Genomic DNA, 12,900 nt, shown 5'->3' with positions numbered 1-12,900 from the left:
TTCATGGCCACCAGGACATATACAGGAATGTCCTAGGGGGACTTCTGGCTTTGCACACTGCAGGCAATCTTCTGGATCTATATTTCTGAGTATGGTATTGAGAACCTCATCATGAACACAATGAAGTCAGGAGGTCCAACCTCATTTGGGACAAAAGACAGTGAATTTCATTGGCCCACCCTCTTGGGAACAGCTTGATTTTAAATGGCTCTGATGATGAATACTGTTAATCTAATAGAACATTCTGTCAATAGTCGTTGAAATATGTAATATTTTGCTGTCCTTGATCATCAATACAATTGTCTCTTAAGGCCCTCTGCCTCAGGGCAAGGGAGTAATATGCTCCCTGCAAGAAGTACTGCATAACAAGTGGGCAGTCAAATTCTGTTTCCAGTTGGTTCTCTAAATTCCAAGCTTTATAGACAGCAGTGAAGTGCGAAGGAAAATTTAGCATGCTAGTGGCAGATGTCTCATTTGAATCACACCTATTGTAACATTAAACACTTATGTTGTGTTGTGGAAATCCATGAAGTAAAGAATATTTTCTTTGCTTCCATCGTAACATCCATAAAGTCCTGGTCATTGGAGCTGCTCAGTGTGGTGAATAACCTGGTTAACTGGATGTCTCCACTATGTTACAGATTTATGTATTTCACATACTTTTCTAATGATCTTGTGGATAAAAATCAATCTTATCTGAGCCAAGCAGTTTGTCCATGCTCCATGGGTGCAGAGTTGTATGATGACAATACATAATTTTAAATTCTTCAGTCTCTAAATTGTGTTGGCAGTATATTGCCATACCGCTTTCTCCCTTGTGCAGTTCTAGCCCTAAATCTACATTACCTATTTTTATGTAAACCCATGTTTTATTAGAAAGAATAAAGGATTCTCAGAGATACATCTTTTAGTCTTCAAAAGTATTAGGTATTGGTCTTTATCTAAAGATTGACAGCAGGATACAAAAGTGATTGTCCATTCCTTTGTAGTATACATGGTGCTGACACTAACTTGGAGCCCTATACACACTGAGAATTATTTTCCTAACAGTCATTCAAGCCACCTTCCAGTGGCATTTTTATCCTAAATTGTCTAGATTATAATTCTCTCTCTTCTTGAAAGAAAAAAAAATAACAGGAGTCAGAACAAGCAGCAATGTTGATATAAGCAGTTGAAATACACAAATATACGTAAGGTGGACAAATGTATATCTGACTCATGACACCCTGATAAACACTGTAAGCAACACTTCATGAATTCACTGTAATGGATTCTCTCCCTTTACTGTTCTGCCTTTATAGCTGTTGGTTAGCTTAAATCTTCATATTACAGTAAATTGAACCCATGGCTGTCTTCCATATCTCTCTGAATATTAAATTCATCCTACAAGCCCATGCGTCAGAAGCTATTCATTCCCCTTAAATCTACTGGATTACAATGCTTAGATATGTTTCATATTGCCAAGTTTGTTTTTAAAGACATTATGACAAAAGCCAAAATGGAAGCTTTCTTGCTATGCTTCTTCCTCAAATACAGACTTTTGCCTGTACTTCAAACGGGAAGCACACCACCTGCATCAAGGAACAATATAATGACAAATCTGCATTCCATCCTCACAGCCACCCAGTACTACTCATTATCATCTCAGCACATAATTATGTAGCAAGAGAATAAAAGACAGATGAACACTTTCCACTCCTCACCCAATCTTTCATTCTCTTTATAATGTAGGCTTCTAACATTGCAGACACTACAGTAGGAAATCTTAAGACTAAATGTATACAGAAGGTGGGAAAAAGAGGATATAAGCTAAAATGTATCAGACTATCATTTCCAGTCTAATACACAACAGCACAAGAAAATGTAAAAGAACAGAAGGTGCTCTTTCAATCAAAAGAATTGCAAACTTTTGGAGAAGCCCAAGAAGCAGTGAGGATATCAATCATTTAAGAAAACTAAAGGCAGGTAGTTTTGGTTTAAAAACAAAGAAATGAATCTTACAGAACTAACTGGCATTTATTTGTTGCCCCAATAAGGTATTTAACTGTGATGTTTCAGGAATTACCCACATTTATTTGCACAAAACAAATATTAGTTACATCCACTGATTGTGAGGAACCATATAGCACAACTTCAAGAATAGATAAACAACCTCTTTTTCAAGTAGTGAAAAGATATTCGGACAGTCCCTCCCACATCAAAACAAAACATAGCTTTCCAAATGACCTTCACAGGTACTTCTGACCTTACCATTTACTTCTGCATTTGTAACTTTCTTATTACAACTACTGTTTTGCTATTAAAAAGATGATTGACAGAACAAGTCCATAAACTCTTAGGTATTAAAGTTAATATATGATTCAGCCCTGAAAAACCCATCTTAGATCCCTGTGAACTACACTTACACATGGTTTAATTTGTGGGACTTGCAGAGGATTATAAATTTTCCTAGAAAGACATGTGGGCATACTTAGCATAAACTCATTCCACAGGTAGGACAGACTAGGGATTATAAAGCACTGAATACGCTTTCTAAAAGTTTCCCTTTTACATGCAATGTTCTGCCTAATTCAAATAGTAAAATATTACAGGACAAATTCAACCCAGGAAGTCAATGAAAGTTGTGCTCACTTAGCCTAGGACAGAGTTTAGTCTCAAATACTTAGAAATGTGCTTTTTCCTTTGCTGGACAAAAGCTTGCATTTGCTTAGTTTTTAGTACACCATTATTGATTTTGATATGTTAATTTGTTTCAGTACCAACAGGCAGATTAGGTAGCTTCTTTATTAACTGCACAATGGATCAAACTTGTTTTTATTGTAATTGCTGTCCAGCTAATTGATCACTGTAGATTAAAACTATAGAGCAACCATAATTGGTTTGGACCATTCCATAGACTATTTCTTTTCTTTTTGGAGGGGAAGTATGAAGGGTATAGGTAAAAATCAAAGTGTTCTGGCTTTTCCTTAAAGACGACTGATACCTAGGATTACTTTTTCAGGACACCATCAAAGTTATCTCCTAATGTGATGACTAACCCCTCCAGTGTTGCACATTGCTAATTTTTTTTCCTTGGATGCAGTAAGTAATACATATATTCCTTTACTATATAGAATTTCATTTCTCGCTCCCGAGAGTGATACAGTAAGGGAAAAGAATTCTGGCTTGTATTGAGGTGGCATGAGAGAGAAACAGGTGGATGCCCTACAGCAGAGCTCATAGCAAAGCAGCTAATAAAAGTAGTAGTGGAGCTGCACAGCTGCTGGTGTCTTTTCTGTAACACATCCTTTCTAATGCTACCTATTGATCTATTCTAATGACTGGGGTCAAAAGTTACCCTATAAACTTGCTACTACTATGCTCCATCAAAAATATTTTTTGCTACCATGCGGCTATACACAAAATAGCTTTTTTACTGGACTATAATTCTAATATCAACCTACAGTGCCTGAATCTGAACCTCACACTGCAGTACAAACAACAAGCTATCCTAGCTATCTGACTGATCTTCATAAAGTGGAACCATGGGGGGGGGGGCAAATACATTGGCAAATACTGTTCTGAAGACAGCTTTTTCTCTGCTTAGACAAAACTGCCATGAAATATTTATACCCAACTGTACACAAGCTTTTTTTTTTATATGGATGTGCTTATACAGAATAGTTTAACCCATCTAATATTGGTATATAACCTGCCTTCAGTGTTATGATGAAGAAGCTTCCAAATATAAGCACCAATGGTTTCAATTTTTTCCTTAAAGAAAGCTTTTACAGTCAGGACATGTGTCACTGTGTTTGTGTGTGTTATTTTTTATATATCCATATGATAAACATTGATATCACCTGGTGGCGGTTATTGCATGCAGCTTCTTGAGAATTTCACTCAGTTCAGTATTAATATATGTAATTCACTCTGAAACCCTTATTACATAAAACAAATTAGTTGTAAAATATTATGTGGTAGTATCTTTTTAAATTTATTCATCATCGTTTAAATGAAATGTAAAATGTAAAATAATCAAAATAATATTACAAATAACTTTAAATGGAAGAAAATGCCCTAAAAACCATGTCTTTTTAAAAATTTCCTTTCTCAAGTTGAGAATACAGCCTGGCTTTAAGTTGACACAGGAAACACTGCCTGTATAAGAAGCAACAGAATGGGTTTGCAATAATTATTTTGCACTTTAACATGAATTAGATGTAAGGGTCAGAGAAATTAACATTTAAATACCATTTAATCTAGGACATTAATCATCGTTAACCCACCTAATTCTACAATTAAACTGAATATTTAATCTGTCAACCTCGCTAAGAATTTAATCCTTTTATTCAGATTTAACTATTTTTTTTTCTAAATTTAGGGGACGTTTATTGTCTGGAACCCTGTCATTGAACTACCAATGTAATCAATTTACAGTTTCATTTAAATATATTTTTTGTACATTTTACTTTTCAACAACAAAATAGTAAAATGAGACATAACTGAGACAGATTCATTTATTTCGTATTGTATACTCAATGTGTAGAATCACCATAAACATTAAACGGCTTTATTCTGACACACTATTTAAAGCATTAAAAACCCCCAATATCAGGGGGTAGCCGTGTTAGTCTGTATCCACAAAAACAAAAAGGAGTCTGGTGGCACCTTAAAGACTAACAGATTTATTTGAGCATAAGCTTTCGTGGGTAAAAACCTCACTTCTTCAGATGCATGGACTGCAAAACCCCAAAGACTCTGGAAATAACTCATGGAGTTCGTAAGGAGTTAAACCACCTTTCACTTTTATTTTGCTCATTCAAACCCAGCCCATGTTGATAGTTGTTGAAAAATTATCTGAAGGATGCTCAGTGGCCTACTACGATTGGTGGTCACATTTCACATAGTAGACACGTGTCCATATTAAAACAATCACATTTGGTACATGTTTTGGGCATCCGAGAGATAAAAGACTAAATGGACATGAAAAGCAAACTAGCTTATCACACGTAATGGTGTTCCCTTTTTGGTTAGCATTGACTCACAATGGCAGGGTACAGGAACACAGGACCCAATGCCATGGATAAAAAAAAAAATCCTCTCTCTCTCTCTCTCTCTGTCTCCTGGGTCACTTTTCTCTAATGACCAAATTCTCTGAAATATAATCCAAAGAAATATCGCTATTCTGGCTACAAGATGAATACAGTGAATTGTAAATGTTTCCATCCTTTTAATTTTACCCCTTCAATTTTAATGAATGACCATAAGCATACACAACCCATTAACAAATCTTTCCTCCCATAAATTATTTTCATTACTGTGGCATAATTTGTCCTAAAGATACCATGGAGCTTGTAACGCAAGGTCAAATATCCCTGGTCCCTCATTCCAGCAAGCCATATGGTACGGGCAAACACAGATATTGTTGATGGCTGTCTCAAATAAAACAAGCACTAAATAAAGAAATCATCAAGCAGAACATTCAGATGCTTGATCTGAACAAGCAAAATTGTTAGTCATACCATAAGTACTGTACTGACTTAGTGCTCAAGTAAACATTTTTTTTAAAAGGCTGTAACCAAGTCATATTTCTGAATATTAGCCGCACAAGGAAGAAATTTCTGAAAATTAGTATTAAAGCATACACAAATCCTGACCCGGTGACTAGAACAAGTTTCTCTGTCATTACAAATAGAAGAATGACTACTGCTAAATGTAAAATGTTAAAAACAAATATATGAAGTTACATAAATTATAAACAAATATTTGTTACTTCACCTATCACTGAAACTGTGAAAAGTTCAAGACACGTTGTATTTGTAAAGAGACCTAGAGGCTGCCGAACTCAGTCCAACTGGCTATCCCAAATCCATTACTTATTACAAACCTTTCACTCTGCCTATCAAGCCCAAACCCCTTTGTTAGCAAACACCTTTTGCAACTAATTTAATCAATGTGCTCTCATGAGCCCTTGATGTAGGTACCTTACTTAAACTGGAAATGTAACATAATTACTACTAATAGTTAAAATGACTAGAAATGTCTCCTCTAGCTCAAAGAGCATTAACCACAACACAAAATTTGGCATTTGAGGCAGTCAACTTGCGCACAACTGTAAACCATTATTCAGAAAAGTGCCTATCTGACAGCACTAGGGGCAAGAATAATTACAATATGCTCACATTATTTTTCCTCACTTTTTTCAAGTACTTCACACTGAATCAGAAATTCATAATGGAAATGACCTATTAGAAAATCTAGTCCACTCCCTTGATGATGCTGGTTTGTTCTCTATGATACATTTTTTAGAGCTTTGCCCAGCCTTGGTTAAAAGTGTCCTAATTGATGGGGCTTTCACTGCTGCTATTGATAATTTTACAGCTTAATACCTCCTTGTCAAGAAAGTTTTCTTGATAGTCTCTCTGAAGGGTTCCTTTTTTTAAATTTCATCCCACAAGCATAAAGTCTCCACTCTTTCTGCCTGTGTGTGTGTGTGTCACCTGAGAACACATTGTTCTTTTATTGTTGCCATATTGCACCACAAACTCACATCTACTTTGCTTTCCATGATTACTCCTCACCAATACTGAGTTTCAGGTTTTGCCTTCCCAGTGCATATCTGTGTTATAGATCAGTTTTGTCTCAACATATCAGTTGATATTCTTCCAAGTTGGTTCTTATTTTCCTTTCTATCCGTATTTCTAAACTCTCAAGGCATGTGAACATTATTTTTCTGTCCTCATTGGTACTTATACCACTTTCCAATTTAGTATGATTTGTGAAGTTCAGTAAAGAACTGTCTACCTCTTCTTCCAGATCATTAGTAAAATTATTAAATAAAATGAGACCCATACGGTATCCCATATGAGGTAATCTACCCTGTCCCCAATTTTAACACCTTGTCATTGATCTTTCCTTGTTTGCAGCCCCTTCAGCCAATTTTCAGTTTATGTGACAGAGTTCATACCACAGCCCATTTAGCTTAACTTTGCAAAATTATGCGAGAGAAGTCTAAATATATTTATATCATGTTACAAAATTAGTAAATGAAGGTAATTTTATATAAAAAGCAATCAGGTGTGATAAAATTTGTTCTCTATAAACCTAGGCTACTTATTATTCTCAGTTCCATTATCCTCTAGATCTTAAATGATTATGTCTCTTAAGATTGCTTCCATTTTACTATAAATTCAAGTTAGACTTCACCTTTAAAGATCACAATATAACCTTGACATTTGTATAAAACAGATATTCTAGTAACCTAGATAAATCTGCAATATTCATATCCAAGGAAACAACATGACAGAGCCCAACTTAAGGTAAAATTGTTAGTCAGCATTACTTACAAAAACTTTGACCCTGAAGTAAAACAGCAACATATTCTCTTATGGCAACTATATACATGGTTCCCAACTGTCCCATGTATACAGAATAATCAAAGTGAACTGAAATTGTACATTTTAGAAAACTGAAGCTGGGCGACGTTAGAATAGTCTTGTTGCAGAAATTCCCACTCAAAAATATTTCAAGTAAATACTTCAGAAAACTGTCGTACGAAAATACTTCCAGGCATACACTAAAGCATTTTCATATGAAGTGTGGTTAGCAGAATAAGGACATGCACACAAAGGTAAGTAGTGCTTTTTCTTAGCTACATTTTCTTTTATTCCTGAAGACATTAATGTTTTAAAATAAGTAGGGCAAATATTCCCTAATTTAAGAGAAACAAATTGCAAGCAATTAAAATAAACAAGGCATTATAAACACTTACAGTCCATAAATCTGTGGAGCAATTTCTAGCCTGTTCAGATGCATGTACAGCTCAATATCATGTTTCTTCAGCAGGTGATCCTGTATCTGGTTTACTTTAGTTACTATAGCAATAGATGGACCTAAATCCTGTGGCCTCGCAAATGGTATAGGCGTCATCATTGCATCTTTCTCCTAAAGACAGAAAAACAAACAGGAAATGAATTATTAAAACACTTTGCATGAAACATCAGTATAGACGTACATGAGAGATAATTACTTTCCTGTAATCACTGACTTCTGAAGTAAACATCTCAACAAATCACTTTACCCAAGCTCAGAGTTCTGGTTCTGGCAGGAATGCCTCACACTCCACTACAGGGGAACCTGTTGTAGGCACCTGCCCCACACTTCAAGTTAACTTCATTCTATTGGTCAATATTCTCCCATGTTGATAAAGAGTAAAAATGTAATCAGAATGACAGAACCTCAAGTCTGTGCAGGTTTCAGACACTAAAAAATCCAGTAACAAATAAATGAAAATATGTAATAAAGCAACAGATTTTAACAAATGTTTGTTTTTTTAAAAAGAAACTAAGTGAATGTGCTTGGACCAGTCTTATTTAAAGATATGTTTTTTTAAAAAAGAAAAGTCAGGAGAAGTAACATGCCTACTGAAACTGTTAAACTTTTAAAATTAGCAGATATGGTAAATAAGATACCACACTGAAAAAAAAATAAGTGGGAAAATACAAAAATAAGAGATATTGTAAAAACAATATAAGGGGTTGGGAAAATGATCACAAGACTCCAAAAGGGTTACAGCTTGATACCAAATCTTGATTCTGGCAAAGCACAGGACAAATCAAAGTCCTAGATTTTAATGAAAGTTTACAGGAAAAATAACATGTAATTGCTTTCAAAATATCTTTAATGGAAATAAATCCAAAGCTCACTGACATAGAAAACTGAGGCCCAGGTCTTGAAAACACTCAGACACATGCTTAATTTAAGTATTGTGAGTAGTCTCACAAATGCAAGTCTTTTATACCCTTAAGTATTTGCAGGATCCAGGCTTTGTTTTGCCCAGAATGGGCTTTGACATGTTCTTTGAATTGCTGGTCCACCAGACTGTTATAATGAGAGCAGTAAGGCAGCTATTTAAGACATATTGCTCTTGGAGACTGTGGAATCTATTAAGTTAGCATAAAATGAAACAAAAACCTGGGTAGACATTGTAAAAGCTTTAGTCTGACCCAGATAAAAGCATAGGAACCTTTTTTGACATCAAGTCTACAAAGGGATTTCCATAGCAGGATGATTAAACTGTAACTGACACCACCAGCTTATTCCTGAGAAAGGCGTGTGTCACAGAGGCTTGCAGCTCAGTCACTCTGCAAAGTGAGGCAAATGGCTTTCACTGTGTGAAATATGAACTCCCAGGAATCGAGTTACTAAAAGGGAACCATTCATCAGATTAGGAGCACTGTATTACCGCATAACAATGTAGCAGTCCCTTATTCACTTCACAGCCAGGAACTAGCTACAGAGTATGCTCTCAACTACAGCTGTTTTCAAAGGTTCTACCCATATTTAGAGGAATTCTACAAGAAATGGTAGAATCTTTGATATGGTACATTTTTTTAACAGACACCCCCTTTATTATTATTTACTTTTATCACAGCACCCAGGAGCTCCAGTCATATACCAGGTCTCCATTGCACTAGGTGATGTACAGACACAGAACAAAAAGACAGTCCCTGACCCAAAGCACTTACAGCCCCAATATAAGACAAGAGGCAATGGATAGATACAGACAGCTGGGGGAATACAAGGAAACCAAGAGACAATATCATCCAAATGGACAAGACACAGACAGGGTGGGGAAGGGGCATAACACACAAGCAGAGTGAACTAGGTGATGTCAGCAAACAGCACGTTAGTTCACTGATTTTTTTTTGAAGATGTGTGTGTGGTTTTAGTTAGGAGGAAGAAGGGGCAGGGGAGGAGAGGCAGGTGTGATGTGAATCTGAGGTGAAGAGTCTGTGAGACAAGAAGGGGAGATCTGGAGCAAATGACCTATCAGCACAGGGAAGAAAAAGTCAGAACATTGTACAGTTTTGACTTCCACTTTGCCTCCTTCTGGTCTTACAGGCTGGAGTCTCCAGCTGGCTGCTCTCAAATTTTAGGAGATACTGCTCATCTACCAACCTGTACAGGAAATGGTGGGTGACAATGCCAAACTACCTATAGAGGGAGCCACCACGACCTTGGACTGCTTATCATGGATGGTCTTCCTTATACAAAAGATTGAGTACTTTAGTCACATTCTCGCTAAGTAATGGGAATGCTAGATCTCTAACATTCGTTGCCCTTCTCTTCATCCCCAGTGGAGACGTATGTAGCCTCAGGAGAGTTTTTGGTCTTCTTTGTGCCTAAACAGCAACACAGACTGTTGCAGGTTAGAGGTAGAGTAGTCTCTTCTCACCAGAGGTGAAGCTTGGGGCTTCAGTGGAGGCAATAAATGGCTTAATCTGCCAGTATCATTAGGCTGGCATCTTGAAACACCAATGGAATTAAAAGTTTTAGTGTAATCAGATGATACTAATGCATTAGGTCTGTCTGGGAATTTTGAAGATGTCAAAGTGCAGGGACCTATTTTGTGTGTCAATGTGCTTCTTGAAGCACAGTACACAGAAGTCATGCTTTTCTGTCAGAAACATAGGCAGACTACAGTCAGTATAGTTTTTGAAGCTAATGGGCAACTTCTCCATTCTGGAAGATGTAAGGATTCTAAAAAAATGTGCCTCAAAATTTGCCCATCCATAAAATGCACCTTTATCATAGGGTATTTTGAAGCCAAATTGATTACTATTTTGAAACATTGAGATCCTTTGACTGATGGCAATACAGCACTACAGAAAGGAGTGTTATGACTAGTCAGTCAGAGAATCAGGGCTTGAAGTAGGCCAATAGGTTTGATTGGTAGGAAGTTTAGCTCTCACAGTACATAAGTGTATGTGGCTGCTCTTTAAAGATACCAGAGTGATGTGTGGGGTCAGAATGGCACTATGACGTTTGTTTCCAGTGTGGATAAGTGATTGTAGGATGGAGAGCTCCCACACAGAAGATTCTCTTAGCAGCAGTCCCCTTGTTCAGGTACTATTGATGAAGAGCCTCCAGAATGAGGAAGGCAATGAACAGAATGCCAAGTAAAGTGACATGTTTGGGTGGATCTGAGTTAAGAACAGCGTAATACACTCGAAAAATTATGTACAGGAGTAGGGTAAGGGAAGATAATCAGTGGATTACAAGAAAACTGGAAAGTTCACTACTGGCTGCAAGATTGAGACTCCTTAGAATTTGCTCTTTAATTAAAAAAGTCTCTTGTTTGGAGACATCCAACATTCCAGAAATAGAGAGAAACATGATTGTGAAATGGCCGTGATTTTGGTGACTAATCTAATACAAAGATTAATCCATAGACTGATTAATTCAGGCAAATTATTCCAATAACTACAAAAACAAATTTGTAAAAATCATGACTGGTTCTCTGTCAGCTCATAAAGAGGAAAGAAAGGATATATACATCATATGAACTGTTTGCTACAAATAATTCACCAAGTTCTGCTTGTACGAACAATAATCCAGTTTTATTTGATATATATATTTTTAAATATCAGAGCTCATTTCAGAAGGCAGGAGTGTGCCAGGAGACACAAACTGAGGCTCACCTTTTTGCACCAACCACAGAACAAACTGGTTCACAATGAAAGCATAAAAAGCTCACTTCCCTCCTTCCTTTCTATACTCCTTCAGCAGTTCCTTTCCCCTCCCACAAGGCTGCCAATCAGATTCCCATACACAGCTTCTGCTCCTGACTTGTACCAACAGGAAACTGTTGTTCTACCTTGATCTGACAGGGTGGCCTAATACCAAGTGGTCATAAACTGAATTTCAGAGGCCAGAATTTGGCCCTCATCCCAGGGCCGAATTAATCTTTTGCGGACCCCGCCTCTGCTTTCCCCCAAGGCCCCGCCTCTGCTCAGCTGCTTATACCTGAAGCCCCATCCCTGCTTGGCCTCTTCCTCCTCCCAAACCACATTCCGTTCGCATGTGGGGGGCAGACAGGAGCAAGCAGAAAGGGAGGGGGAAGAGAGGAGCAATCAGGGGGCGGGGTCTTGGAGCAGAGCATGGATGGAGTGGGGGCGGGGCCATTGTCCAGGCTTGGGGGCCCCTTCTGCATGTGGGCCTGGTACTATGGGGCCATTGTAAACCTGGTACTGCCTCATCCATGTGCAGAAAGGAGGATTCCTCCCTCCCCTGCATAAAGACAAAGGTGATCAGAACCTACTGCTGTTTGGGGATAGGGTGGAATGAACACCCTCTTGGGAACAAGAATGAATGAGCCATAGCAGCACAGAGAGGAAGTGAGACAAGGAGAGGGCTTAGTAAGCATAACTGGCCACGCCTGAAAAGCCACAACAAGTGTATGCTTTGGAATGGAGAAAGGAAGAGTGGGATAAATGTCCTAACCACACAGCTAATCATAGGAAGACTCCTCTCTTGCTTGCCATTCTCACTATTCTCTCAGAAACAGATCACTAGATTGGCCAGTTTTTTTTATGTCCAGCTTGTCTTACTCCTGTTTCTCTGCCCCCTTTACCCCAAATGCCCAGCCGGGGGCCAGAAATCCACAACCCCTCCCCTACAGAACCTACCGGGGGCCCCCCAGCCAATACACCCAAAACCCCTCCTCCCTAAAATCAAACTATGCACCCCCAGACCAGATTGCCCCCCCAAGCCTACCTGCAGGGCCCCCTTGCCCAGACACTAGTTCCCTCCAGAGCCCAGGGATCCCGATGGAGAAACAGCCTGATGCTCGGTCCCAGGCTTGCACAGAATTTCCTGCGCACTGCCCTCTCCTTCCCTCAGGGCATGCTGGGAACTTCAGCTGCTGGGAACCCTCTCGCTCTCTCCCTCCCCCCAGAAGTGTCTTCATTGTGCAAGCTGGTCTCTGCTAAGTCAGTGGCCCCTAGTGGCAGATAGAAACACTGCAGCCCATTTCTGTGGGGGAAAGGAAATTCTACGCACACAATGTTAATTTCTGCAAAATTCTGCATTATGCAGTAGCGCAGAATTCCCCCAGGAGTATTGCCTAGCAAGCAC

General features: G+C 38.3%; 1 protein-coding gene across 13 annotated transcripts in view; it reads right to left on the bottom strand.

The window, feature by feature from the left end:
* The window catches only part of TBC1D5 (TBC1 domain family member 5), a 488,374-nt gene that overhangs the window by 159,619 nt on the left and 315,855 nt on the right, over positions 1-12,900 (bottom strand). For all 13 annotated transcript variants that reach the window (XM_038389865.2, XM_043509088.1, XM_038389866.2 and 10 more), the window contains one exon: positions 7,754-7,926. In XM_038389865.2, the coding sequence (XP_038245793.1) occupies positions 7,754-7,926 (173 nt within the window). The remainder of the gene's footprint in view (positions 1-7,753; positions 7,927-12,900) is intronic.

The sequence above is a fragment of the Dermochelys coriacea genome, chromosome 2 (genome assembly GCF_009764565.3).
Source record: "Dermochelys coriacea isolate rDerCor1 chromosome 2, rDerCor1.pri.v4, whole genome shotgun sequence".
NCBI lineage: Eukaryota > Metazoa > Chordata > Testudines > Dermochelyidae > Dermochelys > Dermochelys coriacea.
Note: the sequence above shows the minus strand (reverse complement) of the source record. Positions and strands in the feature narration are given on the sequence as shown.